We start from the raw sequence: 21,502 nt of genomic DNA on the forward strand, positions 1-21,502 counted from the left end.
GCGGTACCTATTGATCTACTCACATTTGCATGTTTTCGAACTGCTAGGTGAGCAGGAGCTGGGACTAGCAATGGGAGCTCACCCCGCCGCGCGGTTTCGAACCGCCGACCTTCCAATCGGCAAGCTCAGCAGCTCAGCGGTTTAACCCGCAGCGCCACCGCGTCCCTCTGCATAATATGTGTATATTGTATATATATATGTATATAATACACACACACACACACACACAGTATTTGGATTTTGAAAAAGATATACCTGTTTTCCTTAGGCTTATCTGTAGAGGCCCTTAGGGAAGATGCTCTCTCTCTCCCTTTAGCTGAGAGATAGAAAGCATCCGTTCACCACAATTTTTTGTAAGAATACAAAAGAATTGTGGTGTACAACCTTACAAAGAATATAAATAGCATAATATAGGAAAACTGTAGAGGGAGCAGCAAGTCTATTTGCCTTTGAAAGTTCTTTCTCCACTCTAGTATAGAAACATTTCAGATGAAGAACAGGGAAGAATGTGTTTGGAAAGCCCCTTGCAAAACTGATCCAGAGGACTTTGAATCCTGTGGGAAGAAAAAAATGAATTTAGAAAGTAGTACTATACCAAGTACTGGTAAGAGGACTAGGAAAAGTAAGCAGGATGTGGAGACATCCAATAACAGGCACATAAATACAGAATGGGATAGATTCAAGGATTCCAGTGTCTCCATATAAATGCATGGAGTATACAGTACAAAGAGAAAGAATTTAATGCCCGAAGGCAAATAAGATTTAGCATGCATTACTGAAACCTAGTGGGACGAAGCTCATGAATGGAATGCACAGACTGAAACGTATACAGGTAGTCCTTGGATTATGAAGACAATTGGGACCGGGATTGCTGTTGCTAAGTGATGCAGTCTTAAAGTGTGATGTCACATGACTGCATTGCTTAGTGACAGCAATCCCGGGCAGTCCCAGTTACTGTCGTAACCCCAAGACGCATGGGTCATTCAGTGAGAAGAGGCAGGAGTCCCAGGTAAGGAGTGGGTGGGGTGCCGTGGGGGGTGATGGAAGCCAGGAAAGGGCCTGGGATGGCAAGCGCAGGACACATGCAAAGCTGGGGGAAAGCCTGGGAGGGCTGGCAGAAGCTCTGCGTGGGCAGGGGGTGCTGCAGGTGGGAGAAAAAGTGGAAGCAACTTACCAGAGCAATTTGGTACCTTCTCTGCTAGCTTCCCCATTGACTTTTCTTGTGGGAAGCTGGCAGGGAAGGTTGCAAAAGACGATCACATGACCATAGCTTGCTGCGATGTCATAATTGTGATCCAGGTACCTGAGTGACCGGATCATGATCATGTGACTATGGGGGTGCTGCGATAGCCAGAACTTTGAGGACTGGCCATACATCCATTTTTTTCAGTGCTGATGTAACTTTGAATGGTCACTGAACAAATGGATGTAAGCCAAGGACTACCTGTAACTTTTTTAAAAGGAAGAGGTCAGAAGAAAGGAAGGAGTGGCATTGCACATATGTATTGAGAAGAAATGCACCTATGTGTTGCGATCCAGCTATTTGAACATGAGAGTCCATTTGAGAAGATTTAGGAAAGAATACAGAGAAAGAGAATTAAAAACAATATTATTGTGAAGGGTGTGCTCTATACTGCTGCTAAGGAGATCTGGATGATGCCCTCTTGGATCTGATTGCAAAACTTTAAGGGAGAAATGTAAAAATAAGGGGGCCAGATATCCAAACATCTGTTAGAAACCAACTTGGCCAAGGTCCTCTATGGTCTGTTTCATGTTCCAGAAGACAAGGGGATCAGCTATTTTAGATCTGATCCTAACCAATAGGGAAGAGTCAGTTGAAGAGGCAAACACAGTGGGAACCTTCACAAACATTTCATCTTGAAGATCCAAATAATACAGAAAGAGAAACTGGATCACAGTTGTGCATAAACAGTAGATTTCAGGAAAGCTAATTTCAATAAGATTAAAGAAGTAATAGGTGGGCCCCGTGGAGAGAAATCCTCAGGTCAGAGGGAGAGCAGGAAGACTGGGGACAAGTAAGATACTCTAATCACCCACTGGAAATAAAATAGGAAGCAGCTTAGGAAACTATTGCGGGTATACAGGTAGTCCTTTTTATTTTTTTTATTTTTTTTCTTATTTCTTATTTTATTTTTAAATTTTCATTTTATTATTTTATTTTTTATTGTGGGTATAAGGTAGCAACTGCTTCAGCAACTGTTCACAAATACAACGGTAATAAACAGTAATAAAAAATCATTTTTTGACCAATGAGTGCATTTTGGACAACAAAAGCCTTCAGTTTCAGGCAGCAACTGAGTCACAGAGCTGAGCTTGTTAACTTGCAGTTAGCACTTTTTAGGGAGCACTGCCTTGTGGAGAAAAGCAACTCAGGAAGAGATAGCTTGTTTAAGCAATCTCTCCAGCCTGAGAGGGGACAAAAAAGGAAAGAAAAAAAATGGGTCAGGCACAGGGCACTGAATGAGAGAACTTTATCTGATGAGTCAGCAGCAACTAGTGATCTTTCTGCAGTTTCTCTCTCTCTCTGTCACATGGTTCATTTAGCGACCATGACACTTGGCAACCATTTTGCCAGAACCAATTGCAGTCACTAAATGAGGACTACACATATAGGGACTGCCTGAGCTAAAAGTTATAAGGGCTATGTATAAGAAATCACCAAGGAGGATTATTAGCAAATAGGTAATATTTGTAGGAAGTTAGGAAGAGTAAAGTGCAAAAGAAAAAAGGGGGGGTTGGCTATGTCACTGTAAACTAAAAATGGGAACTGGTGGACCCACTTCTAGAAGATAACAACAAGTAACAGGGAGAAGGCAGAGCTTTTCAACTCCTGCTTTGCTTTGGTCTTGTTCTGAAAGAGGTTCTGCGCAGAAATTGACCTAAGTGGAACAACTGATAAAAGAAAGATATGGTAACCAAGCTAAGTAAAAGGATGGTTAGGGAGTACTTGATTACCATGACTGAATATAAATCTTCAGAATCAGAAATTACATCTTGATGGGACTTGCAGATATTGTCTCAAAACCTTTCTGTGATCTTTCAGATATTGAAGAGGATGGGCATTAACATCAGAGGATCAGACAAGAGCAACTTTCAAAAAGGGGAAAAAAGAAGACCTGGGTCTTTAGGCAACAGTAATTAACAGTAAAACCAGACAAAATTCTGGAACAGTTTATTAAGCAGTTGGTTTATGAATAAATGCATTGCCTGGCAGAAGGTAGCAGGGTTTATCAAGAATAAATCATACCAAATCAACCTGATCTCCTTTGTTGATATTTCTTGGGTTAGTTGACCAGGGGAATGCAATGGACATAGACTGCAATAGACTTTGATTTCAGCAAAATAATTGTCAAAGTTTTTATTAGAGGAGAGGGCATAATTGTTAAGCTGGAGGGAAATATCAAGTTGCATATGCTCCATTCTAGACCCTGTTCATGTTCATGTTCATGTTCAAGTTCAGTTTATTACCATATAACATGCATTACCTTAAACACTGCATTTTAAAATATATTTTTTCTAAAAATGATACCATAAAAATAAATGTTGCAATATTTCTGGATTTTATCACTCATATAACTAGGAGGAGGAGAAGAGCATCCATTTTTTGCATTATTAAGGTGATTAAAGAAAAAGCCACAATTAGGTTATGTCAGAATGAATAGAAGGGCTGGTAAAGGGGAATATGGCCAACAAATTTAACTTTCTCAGTGGACAGTGACAGAGGTGATACCACAGAGGACTACTACTGAATTTTCTTTCTAGTAATGCTTACATCATACCTAGCCAAAGTGAAAGTTCTCCTGATTTTTGGATATAGGATGTTGACAAGATTGTCAGCTTGCTGTGTATTGTTTAACACATTTATAAAAAACTTGGATGGTGTACTAGAAAATATGATTATCACATTGGCAGGTAACATACAAGTAGAGGGAATAGCAAACACCGTGGAGAACAATAACAAGATTCAGGAGGACCTTGAGAGGCTGGAACAATGGGCCAACAAGATTAAATTCAACAGTTACAAATGTAAAATCTGACATTTGGATTTAAAATAAATTAAAAGCATGAGTATAGGATGTGTGGATGATACTGAGCAAAAAAGATCTGGTTATTTTGGTAGGTCACAAGCTAAATATAAGCCAACAATGTGATGCAATTGCAGAAAAAGTAAATGTTGTCTAGGGTTGCAGCAACAGACTCAATAATTATCAAGATCCACAGAATAATTTGTCTTTATTTTGCATTGGCCATTGCATTTTATGAAGATCATTGGCAAACTGGAGAGAGGACAGCAACCACAGTGGCTGGAAGGAAAAACAGAAGGGAAGAATGGCTGGAGGCATGTTTAGCCTGGAGAGGGAAGACTGTGAGGAGAAATGATAACTGTAATCAAGGGCTGTCAGGTAGACAAGCAGAACTGTTCAGTGTTGTTCCAGAAGACAGGACAAGAGACACCAAGTTTACATTATAAAGAAATAGATTTCAGCTGAACATCAGGGTTTTTTCTTCTAACAGTAAGAGCAGATCAACTATGGAAGAGATTGCCTCAGGAGGTAGTGGATTCTCCTACATCAGAGATAATTAAACAGAGATCAAGGATGCTATGAGCAGGATACTGGATTAGATAATCTCCAAAGCCATATTCTATGATTCTATGTATGTAATAGATGGATTAATTAAAGGAAGTAAAGTTTCCTTTAAGTTGAGCTTGATTCCAGGTGACTTCATAAAATTGTCCATTCAGTTTTCTTGGCAACCATATGGTTGTGATTTGTCAATGTCTTCTTCTGGGATGTTTATTAATTTCATAGTCCATGGCTCTGGTATTTCCTGGTAGTTTCCCATTCAAGTATTTCCCAAGCTCAACTCAACTTAGCTTCTGAGCCCAGATAAGACTTCTCCTAAAATCAGTTCTGCAAATAAACAGAAATAGCTAAATGTTCTCAATGTACTGGTGAAAATGAATACTATAATTTCATACAATCTAATTCAGCAGCTTCACTTACTCACTGAATTCCTGGAGAGTGGGAACAGTTTAGTTCACTAATGAACCCAACAGGTGATATCTCAGAATGGATTACTCATTCTGGACTACCTTGTAAACAACATGCAGAACCATGCCTCCACTGGCTTTGAAGACAGAGCCACCAAAAACAGATAGGAAAGCGTGAGCAGCATCACAGAATAACACCCAGAGATGTTGCATACAACCGACTTCCAGTGCACCCATTTTGCTAGACTCTGCGCTTCCAGAATGGGACTACAGAGCTACCTCCATGTCCACAGATGAACCAAAGGACTACCGTGTGTGTGTGTGTGTGTGGTGTGTGTGTGTGTGTATAGCTAGCTGGATGTTCACAACTCATCCTGTTATCATCCCAAGGGGAAAAACTGGATGTAATGCAACACCTGACCAAGAAATTCAATCCAGTACAGTAATTGTAAAAAGGGATGAATGCACATAGTCTTATGACAAATACACATATAACTTAGCAAAAGATCTAATTTCTCCCACTTCCTGGGTAAAAGTCTTCCTACTTCCAAGCATATTTTCTGTATCTGTGGGTATAAAAAACTGATCGGGATGTACCATGGAGCTAAGTTTGCAACTGGAAAAGAATAGAAACAATTTTCTCTGCGAAGTTCAACATTTGGGTAATTTGCTGGGGCAAATCTTTTGGGAAGAAAGAAAAAAGATCTGTTTTTCCTTCATTCCCCTTCTTTTCTATTAGTTCTGTACAGTATTTTATTTAGAGACCATATGTGAATACTATGTAGTCATAGTTCCCACCCATGCTGTCCTGAACATTTACCGTTTTAACTTCCTTCTCTTTGTGAAGAGGGGAGAGTGCAAAGTTAAAGCAGAAGAAAAAGAAAAAGGAAGAGGCAAAGGTTGGTTTATGTTCAGTGGGTCTATTTTTTCCCCCTTCTTTAACTGCCCCCCCACCACACCCCCAGCATCTTGCAACAGCCTAAGAATGTCCTTCCTCCCTCTGCTCCTCATGTTAGGCAAAATTGCATATGCAGGGGTTTTTTTTTAAGAAGAAGAAAAAAATAGACCCTTTGACCATTAAAAAGCTTAAACTGACATCCCTGCCCCCCAAATTTTAGAATTCTTTTACTTTCTGCAAATTAGGTGGAAAAAACCTTTTGCAGGGAGTAAATACTCTCAAAAATGCCAGCATTCCAATCAGTCCATTATTAGTTCTAATCCTTTCTTTAAGGCAGATACTACCTGATTTCCTCAGTGGATACAAAGAAAACATCATCAGGAGCATCAATCCAATTCATCTTCTTCCTTTTCACTGGCAATATGGTTCCACCACGGATTAACCGGATTTTTGTTGGGTATGATTTCCCATTGAGTAGTAAGTTTCGACTTGGTCCCTAATACAACATATAAAATATCGAAAAGATATAATGAATTTCCATGAAAGGAAAAAAAAAAAAGAGAAGAAATTCAAGACCAAGACTAATATTTTCTCTGTATTGCAATGAATGTATTATGCATTTCTGATTACTTGAGAAACAGGACGACATTCATGGACCTTCGGGACAGTCATGTCTCTTATACTGTCAAGAGATGTGGTCAGTTACTTTTTGAAGGGCTTTATGTTGTTAGAATTAAAAAGACCAGCAACCTCTTAAAAGGGTATACAAACAGAAACCAAAAAACCACATCAGGATGGCAAATGGCATGGAAGGACTGCTGTTCTTGATAAAAAATCTTTTTGTGTCCACTTTTAATTTTTTTTTTTTGGGGTGGGTGGGTGAGGATGAAGGTGGCAGTAGTAGTAAAAATATTCTTAGACTGAAGAGCTTAAGCAGTCAGAAAATTATTAGGGAAGGTGTATATAGCAAAGTAGTGAAGATGACTGAAGGTGTGCAAAAGAAATTCGACTGATCATCTCAGGTGAGAGGAAAAATTGTGAAATAGTAGATCCATGCTTATTTTTAAAAAGCACAGGGAAAAGTAAGAAGCTTGGAAAGAAAATAATAATTAAAAATATTATGCTGGGTTTCTAAACCAGCAAACTTTTGACTTTCAAAGCAAGAGCTACACCGACTATGCTATTACAGCAGTCATTTTTTTAAAAAATCCATTCAATCGTGTCTGATTCTTGGAGACTGCCTGGACAAGTCCCTGCAGTTTTCTTGGCAAGGTTTTTCTGAAATGATTTGCCATTGCCTTCTTCCTAGGGCTGAGAGAGAGTGACTGGCCCAAGGTCACCCAGCTGGCTTTGTGCCTAAAGTGGGATTAGAATTCACAGTCTCTGAGTTTCTAGACCAGTGCCTTAACCACTACACCAAACTGGCTCTCACAGGAATCACAGTAAATGATATTAGAACTAATGGTAAACTGGCTCAAATGAAGCAGCATTCCTTCCTTTCGAAGTCAGTGAACTGCTGGAGTTAGCCTGCAGCCAAAATAATACAAGAGCACTCAAGGCATCATAAGAGGAAAAGACTATGTTCAAACTGCAGCAAGAAAATGTGCAGGAATGTTGAGTTTAAGATGGAAGGGAGATGAGTGAAGGCTGATATTAGTTTCTGCCATCAAAAAAATGTTGCTGTCCCATTCTGACAGAAGGGCAACCAGTCAGTGTAAATAAACCCTTTGCCAGCTGATCTACTCTCTTCTGGAGTCTGCTGGTCTTAATTTATTTCCTCTCCTGACAACACATTGTTTTGTTCCAGTTCCAAATGTGTAACAAAACCTGGCTGTTTCAACAGGTGTCATTGTGAGTGTTCTTATTCCAAGTACCGCAGTTGGCATTTGTTTTGCCGCTTATGGCTGAACTCTTTTTAAAGGACCTTTTCATACCTAGCCAGTCATATCACAATGTTAATTATTTAGACTGTGATGATGTGAAAGTAGCCCATGGCTTAAGTGTTTGTGTGTGTGCCTGTGTGCATGTGTGCACAAATAGGTTTCACATAAAAATGTTGCTAATGCTATTGAAGTTGTGTACATGTAAAGAAGACTAGTACAATATTGGTTTGACTGATCTGTTGTACTCTGTATGCTCTTGTGCCTTGCATTGTTAACAGCTTCTGTGGCTTATTAGAGTCAATAATTACCCCTACAAATAAGGACAAACATCAGGAAAGACCAATACATTTGCTTTTGCTTAATTTGTATGCTACAGGGAGACTGAAACAAACAAAACAAACAAAACCAGCCATACCTCCAGAAAAATGGCTAAGAAAATGTTTTTTTTTTTTCAAAAAATGACCAAACTTTGAAAAACATATTTATTAATTGAAACGAATGGTGAAGAGTTTAGCTGCTCTACTGAATTGTATCCTGTTGCTTGAGTGACCCAGGATTATTTAACGAAATTGAAAACACTTCTGTCTTTTCTTTTGTTAAGAAGGGGTGAGAGGAGCGAATTTTGGTAACAGATTTTAATCTAAACAGATTTTTCAACTGGTGAGAGCACAGCTGTAATTCCCATGACAGTGTATTTTAATATTTTCAAAAAATGTTTTGGTTGCATTTTCTTCAATTTTGGTATCAGTTGCATTCAGCATGGATTACCATCCCACCTATGCTTGAAGTTCTGAGATAAAAAAGAGGCCAGCAGCTAGTCCTAAATTACAATTTTTTTTAATGTCCTGAACACTTGACACATTTTGCATCGTTTGGACAAAACATGGAACATTCATGCTTTTCTTCAAGTTTCTCTCTGACAAAACACAGCAATTTTATTCTGAGCTCAAAACAAGTTTTTCTGTCTCAAGCATCTCATACATATTCCTAGTCAGTATCCAGAATACACATCCAGAAATTAAAAAAAAAACAGTAAAATTTCTACTGCCATTGACAAATCAGATCATGATTATCTGAAGTTGTTCTGGTTGCTTCTTTTTTTTTTTTGGCAGGACCAGATTTATGAAATCTCTGAAAGCATATGTAGTCAGTTGCTATTTTGTCTACTTACTGAATATGCATCCTATTTACATTCATTAATATAATTATAATTCATTAATTATATTGCATGATCTACAGATGTTTTATTTGATATAAGTTTTGCTCTTTCAGGTGTCCTTAAAGTTAATTTCCAGTGACAAGCAAAGGTAATGTAATATTTGGATCTGTAAGAATTCTTCAGGCCTGTTTATTTTATCATTATTTTCCTAGGTCTTAAAAAAAATATAAGATACTATTACTATTACTATCACAATACAATGTTCACTTATTAAGCTTTGATGTTGCTCAGGTACACTGTTAATTGTCACAGTCAAATGGAGAAAAAAACATTCAATTGATATTACTATGGTCTAGGATACAATTTCTATACTCAGCCACCCAGTCAGTTTGAAGTCAGGCGGTGCCTAAATTGAATTAAATGAAAGAAAGGGAGGGAGGATGGGAGGGAGGAAGCAGATAAATGTCTAAGGAAACTCTATTGGCAAACTCCAATGTTCACTTATGCACTTTTACACTACCTCACTCTAGCTGTGTATCAGCTTGCTTAATTGCCTGGAATTCTTCAGTAAGCTAAAGGTTGTTCTGGACTATTTGTAACTGGAGAAGGCATTTAGGAACTGTAATGCTAATGGCTCATCTCATTTTTCCACAGCAAGATCAGGGCCTTAATATAATTGCCTACTGTTGTGTCTGAAAAATCCCACAGAGCATCAGGAATACTAATATTACTACTACTAATATATTAAACTTGTATGCCACCTGACTCTCAATGACTGCAGATTTCATATATCTGAATCTAAGGATTCAGTTCTATGGGCGGATACTATCATACTCTTTAAACGGTTGATAGGATATCACACAGAAGGTTAAAGGTTAAATCCTTGCTCTCTCATCTCAGAGTGCAGAACACAGAATACAGTAATGGATTTTAATTTCAGGAAGACTGAACCTAATTCAATGTTAGAAAAAGCTTCCCAGTAGTAAGAATAGTTTGACGGTAAAACCAGTTACTCAGAGAAGTGATGGGCTCTTCTTCATTAAATGTGTTCGTGTGGAGGCTAAACAGCCACCTGTTGGGAATTTAAATTCGTGCACAAAGCATGGCCCCTTCCAACTTTGTGATATTATGAATCCAGGAGAGTGTCCCCAGCATCTAGGAATGCCCAGATAGTTTATTATGACTCTACTCCCCTACTTAGCCCCTGATTAACTATGGGGCAAAGAGGGTCATTTCTCAACTCATTTCTCAGTTGCTGGTACATCTTCTAAATAACATCAAATACATCTTATCAATTTGTGATTTTTAAAAAGTTTATATGAAAAAACACCCATATTTTTGTACATAATTTTGCCTTACTCTACAATTACTCCTGTCTTTTTTATTTTACTAAAGTGTAGATTTTTCTTATATGTTTTTGCTTGCAAAACTGTGAATACTATATTGATTGGACAGGTATGAATTAGGTACATTCAAATTAAAATGGAAAGCAAAGCAAGTTTCTCCCCTATCCCTAGCCATTTGCTAAGGAGAAAGGGACTCCTTTTTTGACCACTCTCCTTGTAATCTGCTGCTGTGTGCCAGCCCAGTAGGTAGAATGGAAGGGAATAAAGTAAGAGTCCTGGGCTGGAAAAGTCTTTTCTTTTCAGATTACAGTCCAGGTAAGAGAAGAATTTCAGGGCTCAGAGTGCTCACCTTTGAGATAAATATTATGAGCCCATGGCTCTTATTCCTAAACCTAGATAAATGTCTTTAAAGCCATTTTTTATCTTATTGGGGGCATATCTTAGTATTCAAGTTTGTAAGGTTTTGTGGTTATTGAGTGAAATGTGTTTTATTACTGTAAACTATTAAAGGTATCATTCACAAGGTCAATTTAAATTAACTATGCATGCTAAGAATTTTACTCTGAAAAAGGACTCCATTGGTGACTTCTTATGAATACAACAGTGTTCATGAATAATTCATTCTAAAACCTTGATTTCTCATTCCTCACACACATTTTTCCTAACAAGTAGCGTAAGATAATTGCATTTAATTTCCTTTCACTAGAGAAGAATACAAGTCAACTGCACAATTTCCTAGTAATAATGCAAGCCAATTTATATAGCAGACGTCAACAGATAGCCAGTGTCCAACAAAGACAAACAATTCCAGCAGCCACTTCATAACATTTCTAAATAGTGCCAAAATTCACATATAACTGCTCTATATAGGCTGTGAATTTGTTAATATTTAGAAGATATATCTGCTAATTCTTATCCTGTAACTGGTATTCAAAATTCTTAGTGGACATTGTTCAAGGTACTATGATATAGCAATTTTACCATTGAGACCATTTGGTTCAAAGAAATATCACACAGATTTGCTTTGTACCAAAATTAAGAGTGACTTTAACTTCTAAGCAAAAAGCTTCTTTAACAGTGCTCCCAATGCCACATCAGAAGCATGTACAAAAAAACCAAACCAAAATAGATGATTAAAATTTTAACACAGAATATTTAGATTTTCATAGGAAAACTCCTATTGGAAGGACTGCAGGTGAGCTGGTGTCACAATGACATTAGAGGTGGAGGGGAACACTATCAGAGAGGACTCTGGAAAGGAGAAGTTTGGAAATAGAGGTGACCTATGACAACCAATATTATATAGCTGGCACAGAAGCCCCATGCAATATCTGTCTGTCTGTCTGTCTGTCTCTATCAAATTTATATGGCCACCCATCTCACGAAAAGGTGACTCTAGGCAGTGATTAAAAAAACAAGATTAAAAAAACAATAAACACATAAAAAGCAATTATTATTAAAAAATCAAAAAATCCCAAGGCTAAAGCAAGCAACAGATTTTAACAATAATGGAGCCACCTCAATACCTCGCTGGTTCCCTGGGGCCCCCAGGCCTGCTGACATAGCCAGGTCTTGAGGGACTTCCAGAAGATCAACAGGGATGGAGCCAGCCTCACTTTTTTGGGGGGGAGGATGTTCCATAAAGTAGGCACAATGGCATAGAAGGCCTGCCTCCTGGGACCTTGCCAAGTGTAGCTCCCTAATAGACAAGACCTGTAGCATGTCTCTTTTGCCAGATCTGATGGGATGGGCAGATATAATCGGAGAGAGGCAGTCCTTCAGATAGCCTGGCCACATGCCATGAAGGGCTTTAAAGGTCAAAACCAGCACTTTGAATTGGACCTGGAAACAAACTGGCAACCAGTGCAGCAGAGGTGTAAGGTGTGCTGTTCTAGAAGCACACGTAACTATTTTGCACCAGTTGAAGCTTCTGGATACTTTTCAAGGGCAGCTCCACGTAGAAGGCATTACTGTAGTCCCACTGGGAAGTGACTAGGGTGTGAGTGACTGTGAGCAGAGCCCCCTGATTTAGGAATGGGCGCAACTGGTGCACAACATGAAGCTGTGCAAAGGCCCTCCTAGGCATGACTGCCACCTGCTCCTCAAGCAGGAGTCGGGAGTCCAGGAGGACCCCCAGATTGTACACTGGGTCTGTCTGGGGCAGTGCCCCTTCATCCAGCACCAAAGATGGCATAGTCCTAGAACTGGCAGGCCCCAAAACCCAAAGCCACTCAGTCTTGTCAGGGTGCAGCTGAAGCCTGCTGTTTCCCATCCAGACCCTCACAGCCTCCAGGCACTGGGATAAGAAATTCACAGCATTGCTTAATTCTCCAGAGGCAGAGATATATAATTGGGTAACAGCATACTAATGATACCTCAGCCCATGGCAGTAGATGAGCTCACCCGGCCATCTCGTGTAGATGTTGAATAGGAGCGGAGAGAGCACCAAACCCTACAGCACCCCACACAGTAGGAGCTGAGGGCAGAATATCTCCTCCCCAATCACCACCAACTGGAATTGACCCCAGAGAAAGGAGGTGAACCAGCACAACACAGTGCCCTCCACCCCCAATCCTCTGAGGTGATCCAGAAGGATACCATGGTTAATGGCACTGAAAGCCACAGAAAGGTCAGTTAGGGCAAGGATGGATGCATGACCCCTATCCTGCCATTGCCAGAGATCATCCAAAAGTGTGACCAATGCCGTTTCTGTCCCATACCTGGGTCTGAATCCTGACTGAAATGGATCCAGATGATCTGCTTCATCCAAGGTCCTCTGAAGCTTCTGCAACAACCACCTTCTCAACCACCTTCCCCAAAAGAGGAGGTTAGATACTGGATGGAAATAGTCTAGTACAGTGGGGTCCAGCAATACCTTCTTGAGGAGGGGGCAAACCAAGGCCTCTTTAAGAGGTAAAGGAACAACCCCCTTACTCAACGAAGAGTTCACCTCCACTAGAATTCACTCACATGAAATCCCCCAGGAGGAGCTTGGATCTAAAGAACAGGTAGCTGAGATCACAGTCCTAAGGACCCTGTCCACTTCCTCAGGTCCAACAGCTTCAAACCATTCCCAGATAACCAGTCAAGACCCCTCCCTAGGCATCTCCTCTGGACCTGCAACAAGGTCAGCATCCAAGAGAGCAAATTTGAGCAACTTTGTCTGACAAATCTGAGCAACTTTGTCTGACAGACGTTGAACAATTCTTCCGCATGACCCTAAAAGAGGTTCTCCAAGCCCCCTCTACCCAACAGGGCACATGTCACCCAAAACAGGGCCGCAGGACGGCTATCCACAGATGCAATAAGGGCAGAGAAGTACTGACACTTTGCCACCCTTCTTGCCACAAGATAGGCCTTAATAGCGGCTCTCACCCATGTTCAGCTGAGTTTATCCTTTGTTGAACACCAACAAAGCTCTAGATGTCTTTTCTCTCGTTTCATCTCCCTTAACTCTTCCATGAAACACAGGGAGTGAAGGGATCCACAAGAGGGGAGAGGTCACATTGGCATGATCCAAGGCCTCAGCTGTCCTCCTTTTCCAAATGGCGACCAAGGCTTCAGATGGACTGAGCAGTGGACCAGCAGGGACAGTCTTCAGCTCCCTCAGAACCCCATTGGGGATGGATCAATCTAATGGGTCTAGCCTCCTTGCAGTGGATAGTGGCACTAAAGAATCCTATGATAATCATGGGAATTATTCAGTGCAGGAAGCATATTTTCTCCAACATTTAGGTTCATACCGATTAAGCTAATAGCTTCCTCCTGTCCTTTAAGAACATTTTTCAGATTAAAACAAAAAACCTCCCAAAGATTTCCTAATTTATTATCTTCCTTTAAAATACTGTATGTACAGACATAAGACATCTTCTAACAAATTCCCTATTTACCTGAATATATTTTTGACTAATATATATTTCATGATTTTACTATCATTGACTAGTATTTTTTAAAATATGCTTGAATAAAGAGTTAGAATCTACTTTAAAAAGAAGTAATTAATCAACGTGACTTTGGTCTTTTGTTCAATTCCTTATTTAAAATTCAGAGCAAAATACAAATTGCAGTAATCACTGAGAAAATGATAGGTAAAATAGTGATGCCTTGCAACTTATCTACTGCTGAAATCTTGGGATGGTGGTGTTTAGTTTTTTTTTTTAATGAAATTCTCTTACCATTTGTCTGTTTTGTCCATGGTTAGGCAGACCTAACAAACAGGAAAGAGAATAGAGCTTGTAAGACACCATTGGTTTACCAAGATAAAAACAAATAAATAAATAGATAAAATGCAAGATCAAAATAGCATGGCTATATTTGTAAATGGCTCACTTTCCATACAGAAATCACTTCCATATTTCCTTCCTCCAAAGCTTCTAATGATCTAAAAAGACTAATTCCTTATGCCAAATATTTAAATTTTTCAACTTATGTTCAGTGGTAGTGAAAGCAGCAACAGGAAAAAGTCAACATTTGTTGCAGCCAAGCACTTCTTGAAGGCATGCTGACTGCACTTACCCAAAAAGCTGAGGCTCTGTTCAGCTCAGCTGAGAATGGGTATTCTTCTTTAAGGAGTTTCTATTTCTAGAAAGAGGCATGGTCTCAAATAGACATAAGGCAGGCAGGGGTTGGGTTGGGAGGATTGTAATATAAAGATTTCCATATTATACAATAATATAAATTGTATGATCCAAATTATTCATCCCCAAGGAGAGGAGGAGGGGGAAGCCATATATGAAAATTAGCAGCATTTATTCTCACAAAATAGCTGCCAAGATGACTATATCTAGCTACAAAACACTCATTTGTCTGAAACCAAACTGATAAATAAGGATTATACTTGGCCACATCTAGTCTGTTTTTGCCTTGGGAGATTAGCATTATTTGCAGGTATGCATAATTTTTCAATTTTTAAAAATGTCTGCCACACCTTTGCTTATAGCACAGCAATATTTTCATTTAATTATTTGGTTTAAGAATATCTTTAAAGGAATAAAAATGTTAAGGGGGAAGAAGCCTCCCTGTTGGAAGCCAAGAAAGATATTTGGGGCATATAGGTACTTAGGTTTGGGGACCCCCGATCAAAGCTAATCCTCTAATTCCTTCCCACCTCCTTAAAAGTGCTTCTCTGTCTTTTAGGTGGGGACTAAACCTCCTGAGCCAGAGTCTGGGGGGAAAACCAAGTCTTCAGAGCCTTTAGAAAGGCAGACAGGATTGGGGCCATCTTGGGGGGAATTTTGTTCAGGATTGGGGCAGGTGCAGGATTGGGGCAGGTGCAGCAACAGAGAAGGCATGTCTCCTGGGTTGTGCCAGAAGATACTACTCACATGATGGGATCTTGGAACATGCCCATCCTGTCAGATCTTACTGGATGGAAACAATTAATTGGAGGCAGGTGATCCCCCGTGCCATGAAGTGCTTTATAGATAACAATCAAAAATTTGAATTGCACCTGGAAGCTTACTGGTAGGTAACCACTGTGTCTCATAAAGCATCAGTGCTACATAGGAACACTGAGATACTCCCACAACTACTACCACTGACACATTCAGGACCAAATGCAGCTTCCAAGTGGTGTTCATGGCAGCCCCATGTACAGCACATTACAGTAATCTAGATGAGAGGTGACCAAGGCATGAGTGACTGTCTGAAGGGCCTCCTAGTCTACGAATGGGTGCAACTGGTACACAAGTTGAATTTATGCAAAATCTCTCTGAGACATGGTGATGGCTTTCTGCTCATCAAGGTCCAGGAAAGAGCATAATTGGTGCACAAGACAAATCTGTGCAAAGCCCCCCTAGCCACGGCCGTGAGTCCAGGAGTACCCCCAAATTGTGTGCCAACTCAGCCTGGGGAAGTGCAACCCCAACCACAGAGTCAAAGATGATGTATCAGCAGATTCTGGCGGGCCAAAAACCCAAAGCCACTCTGTCTTGCCAGGTTCTTCCCCATCCAGACATTCACAGCCTCCAGGCACTTGGTCAGCACCAGAACAGCATCACTTGCCCAGTCAGGTGTGGAGATGTATAGCTGATATTATCAGTGCACTGATGATACCACACCCTCTGCCATCAAATGACCTTCCCAGCAGTTTCATGAAGATGTTAAAAAAGAGAGAAGAGAGACCCAAAGCCCTGAGGCACACAACATTGCAGGGGCCTAGGGTTCGACCTCTCCACCCCCGCACCTAGAATCGGCCAGAGAGAAAGGAGGAGAACCACTGCAAAACAGTGCCCCCCCACTCCCAACCCCAAAGCTGGTCCAGAAGGATACCATGGTAGATGGTATTGAAAGCTGCTGAAAGATCCAGGGGAGCCAGAATGGTTGCACCAGCCCCATCCCAAGCCCTCCAGCTGCAAGTGTGACCAATGCTGTCTTGCTACTGTATCCTGGCCTGAACCCAGACTGAAAAGGGTCCAGATAATCCCCTTCAACCAGGATCCTCTGAAACTGAGCCCCAACCACCCTCTCAACAACCTTCCCCAAAAAGGGAAGGTTGGAGACAGGACAAAAGTTGTCTAACACGACTGGGTCCAATGATGGCCTCTTGAGAAGGGAGTGCACCACCGTCTCCTGCAAAGAGGCATTAACCACCGCTTGGACCCAACCACATGCCATCTCCCAGGAGGCCTTATCCAACCAGGAGATCCATGGGTCCAGAATACAGGTGGTTAAGATCACAGCCACAAGGACCCTGTCTACTTCCTCAGGATCAGTTGGCTCAAGGTCCTCGTGGATAACAGGGCTCAGACGTATCTCAGTCACTTCCAAAGGGTCTGCCCAGCCAGAGTCCAACTCTGAGTGAAGTTGAGCAACTTTGACAGATGCCAAGAATATTCCTCACAGTGGCCCTTCAAGAGCTCTCCCAGCTCTTCCTAATCCAGGAAGGACCTGATCACCCAAAACAGGGCCACTGTGTGGTTACCTGCAGTTGCAATAAGGGTGGAGAAGTAAGAGTGCTTCACTGTCCTTATCGCCACAAGTTAAGTCCTAATATAGGCTCTTACCTGTCCTCGGTCAACTTCACTGTCCTCCAGCAGTGCACTAGGTTCTCTTATGTCACTTCATCTCTCAGAGCTCCTTGGTAAACCATGGTGCTCTACAAGGTCCACATACAGAGTCCACACAGACACAATTCAGTCCAGCCCATCAGCAGCTTATTCTAAGCTACGACAAGGGTATCCACTGAATTACATGCCAGAGTCTCAGGAATAACTGCAAGCTCTCTCTGAAACTACAGTGGGTCCATTATGTGCCTGGGGCTGGCTGATCTAATAGGCCCCACCTCCCTGCAGTGAGGGGAGAAAAGAGCCATTTAGGCCACTGATTATTATTTATTATTATTTGTTTAAAATTTATTAGCTGCCCAACTCCAATGAACTCTGGGCAGAGTACAAAACTAGAAAAATCATAAAAACAGTTAAAAATATTAAATCAGATGGATAGCCCAGTCTAAAATGATCTAATAAACAACAAAATCAACAAAACAAACAGGGGCCTTAGACAAATAATAAACATCAACCCCAGGCCTAAGTCAAACTGCCCAGTACAGTAATCCAAATAAACGCATCAGCTTTCTAAGCCTCTGAAAACATCCAGCGAAGGAGAGCCCACCACCAAATTGGATAATTAGTTCCATCTCTGAATGGCTTTTACAGTTCCAGTTCCATTAGGGGATTAATAACTTTCATCCTCCATCAGTTTGAACCTAGACTGAGCCGCACAACAGATTAACTTTCTGGACACTACAGTGAAACTACACAATGGACAAATAAGTACCACGTTATATGGAGATCAACTGAAACTATACTTAATTACATGTTTTAAGCTCCCATCCCAAGCTTATGGAAGGCTTTCCATCTTTCCACTTCCCACTGCATATCTCAAAGAGAGATTTAATAAATGTCCAGTGGAACAGTGCCTCTGTCCTTGTGGATGTTGGCCAAGCAGGGGACATATTAGATCATCAACTGTCCTTTCAGACACAGAATGATTGAACTACCTCCTTGCAGATATGACTCCCAGTGTTAGTAGTCAGGCTGCTACCTTTGCCATGCTTCCTTTTAAACTTAGAAATAGATTTTTAAACTCTTAATTTTGGTATGGGGATGGAGCAACATGGCCAGAGTGACAGCATTTTTAGTGAGCTCTTAATTCTTCTATTTTAGTTATTCTTTTATTTAGTTTTAAAATAGTTTACTTAGTGATTTTATTTAATATCAGTAAGTAATTTTAGTATCCTGTATTAGGATTAGAAATTTTATAAGTTTAGAATTAAGATTAGTTGGTAATTTAGAGTCTGGAATCCAACAGCTTTGGACACCTGCTGATGATGTGAGGCAGCAATGGCTACAAGACAGGAATGAAAAGGAATTCAAAGGGAAAGACCAAAGGGAATAATAAGCCTGAAATGTCATAATGAGAAAATTCCAAGCATCCATACACTCTAAGGCTGTGGCAGCTTTCAGACAGCTAAAACTGAAGGATTTGTTCCAGCATAAGGACACAGCATGTAAGTCCTCTTCTCCTTCCCCTTCTCCCCTCACAATCTCCGCTAATAAATCCTATGTCCTATTTGATTGGGAAGTGGATGATTTCCCTTCCTCCAATTATGAAGCTTTACAGGAGATAGAGGGGAGGACACTTTTAAAACCACAAGTAATTTAAATGTGGATGTGGACTTGGTTGCTAAAATTGCCTTTTAACTGCTAAAACCATTATTGCAATTTTCGATCAGCTGCTAGATGCCAATCAGAAAATAGATTAACTTAAGGCTATAATGGAAAAGCATATAGCTAAACCTGTAATGGAGTTAGCCACCAACTCAGTTGCTCCAGAACTTACTCAAAATCTATATGCTGCAGACCCCTCATGTATGGAAATTACCAGGGAGGAACTAATTCTGCAGTGATGCAGGATTGTTCCAGATTGAAATTAATCCTCTTAATGCGGGCAGGTGGCACAATAGACAAGCAGTACTACACTCCCTCTCACAACTTCTTCATTGTAGAGTATATTCCAGTGAGCTTACAGAAATCTCCTGGCTTCCCAGATGGCATGGACTCAAAAGAATAATATTGAGTTTCAGGCATTTTGCACTCCCTTCAATGATTTTTAAACTTAAAAATTTTGTGAGGGGATTCATGCCTATAAATGTCTTTCACAATACAGTAGCAGTGTACGGCCTCTGCTAAATTCTGGGAGGACAGCCAAGAATGTGAGGGAGGATGGCATAAGCCCCAGAGTTCATAATCTCAGCCAGCAACTCCCTACATAGCAGAACGATCCACCAACTCCAAGGTCAGGACCAGATAAGCACAGGAGACATAACACCCTAAATTTAATTAAAGGGAAGATACAGACATCAGTCCACCCTATGGAGGATGAGAAAGAACAAGCTCAGTTGTTTGGCACCCTTTCTACAGAAGGAACAATTATAGGCAAACTTGAGGCAGTTAAATCAATGCTTCAGTCAGTGACTGCTGCAATGGAGTCCCTTAACACTTTATTGCCCTCCAGCTGTCCTCCTGTTGAAATGCTGACAAATTCATTCTCTGAGTGCTTAACACTCCCTCCCCCCAGAAAATTCATTCTCTGAGTGCTTAACACCCCGTCCAGCCCCAAACTCATTCAGATAAATGAAGGAACACTAAGTTGATCAATGCAACACAATCTTTCTATAACCTCCCAGATGATCAGCCCACAGGTGATAATCCCTTACAACTGAACTCTAAAGAACATACTAGTTGAACTACAGCCACATCCCTACTGGCTCCCCCCTGTATGGATCCTTATTCTATCCATCCAATGGCTGTTCCATCTACAACTTGCTGTTTGTCCTTGCAAGTGAACTGTTGATCCTGAACATGGTCAATCCTCTGACTCTGACCCCCAGTCTGGCCTTATGTGTTCTGCCCATGAAACTGCTCCTATGGAACTACCCCAGACTCAGGACACCATCATCCTAATTGGAAACAGGTCTGCTATCTTCTCCCCCAATCACCATTTTTTTCAACCCAAGTGCTGAACAGTTATCCAGAGATAGCACCCTGAGAGAACCAGCAAATTGACAACTACATCCTGCTAACAATCTCTCCATCCTCTCTTGGAACATAACTGGATGGGCCCCAAAGCAAGCAGACCCTGATTTTCTTGGATTTCTGTCCCAATTTAATATAATTTTTTTTTTGCAGAAGACATGGATGTTGGGGGACTTTTCAATCCCCAAATACTTTTCTCTGCTTGCCCCTGCACAGCCTGGCCTCAGAGGTGGCAGGCCCAAGGGTGGGGGCAGCTATTTATAGCTTCCAACTTACATGGTCAAATTGTACAAAAAGTACCTCAGTTTGAGAATGCTGTATCATCTTTGTTAGTCTTTGACCAATTCTCCTCACTGTGTATTCTATCTTCCTCCTCAGCACCTCCATTCACAGGTCACCCCAAACTGGAACCAGGTTGATTCTTTCCTCACTCTTTGCCTGAATAAGTTCCCCAGTGAAGATATCCTAATAGCTGGGGATTTAAACGCAAGAGCTGGTTGTAATGATGAAGCTCTCTATGACTGTTTCAATGCCTGTCCTTCTGAAGAAGTAATTGAACCACCACTTATGCCCAGATCCTTCAAAGATACAAAATATAAGCTAGCTGGCTTTAGGTTGCTACATCTCATAAATAGGCTTAACCTACAAATGTTAAATGGTTCTGTCCAAAATGATTTTCCTAGACAATATACATTTTGGTCAGCTCACAAGTTATCCACCATAGATCATTTTATAATTTCGAGAGACCTGGCCCCTTGCCTTAAGCACTTTGGTATAGTCCTTAGGTCTGAAAATTACTGCCTTCCTCTAACTTTCACTTGCAAATTTAGACAAGGTCTAGTTAGGAGCCTAGTTAAGGCCCATTTAAAATGCCTGATGGGAGGCAGCTTTTACAGGGTCAGATGGAATGGCTCCTTTGAAGACAGGAAAGCCCAATGGTTTCACTCAGAGGAAGGAAGTGCATGCTTTTCAACCCGCTGTAACTTTGGGGCACACTCAGACCCAACCGTCTCACAAGATAGCAGAATACTTGATGTACATCACAATCTCATAGCTAAGCTCCAACCTTTTGTAATGAAGGCAAATACCAGCCCAATCATGAGGGTATGGCATTCTAAGAGTTGGTTTGACAAATCTTACATCGCTGCCAGAGCAGGATTATTAG

At 40.8% G+C, this 21,502-nt stretch overlaps 1 protein-coding gene across 6 annotated transcripts in view; it reads right to left on the minus strand.

Moving 5' to 3' along the window:
• Positions 1–21,502, minus strand: part of MTA1 (metastasis associated 1) — a 148,515-nt gene that overhangs the window by 11,580 nt on the left and 115,433 nt on the right. For 3 of the 6 annotated variants that reach the window (XM_063298595.1, XM_063298594.1, XM_063298596.1), the window contains 2 exons: positions 14,476–14,507; positions 6,257–6,408 (listed from right to left, as the gene is read on the minus strand). In XM_063298595.1, the coding sequence (XP_063154665.1) occupies positions 6,257–6,408; positions 14,476–14,507 (184 nt within the window). Of the gene's footprint in view, positions 1–3,455; positions 4,935–6,256; positions 6,409–14,475; positions 14,508–21,502 lie in introns of those variants that run through there. The other 3 variants (XM_063298598.1, XM_063298599.1, XM_063298597.1) reach the window with 2 other exon arrangements.

Source organism: Candoia aspera, chromosome 3, assembly GCF_035149785.1.
Source record: "Candoia aspera isolate rCanAsp1 chromosome 3, rCanAsp1.hap2, whole genome shotgun sequence".
Lineage (NCBI taxonomy): Eukaryota > Metazoa > Chordata > Lepidosauria > Squamata > Boidae > Candoia > Candoia aspera.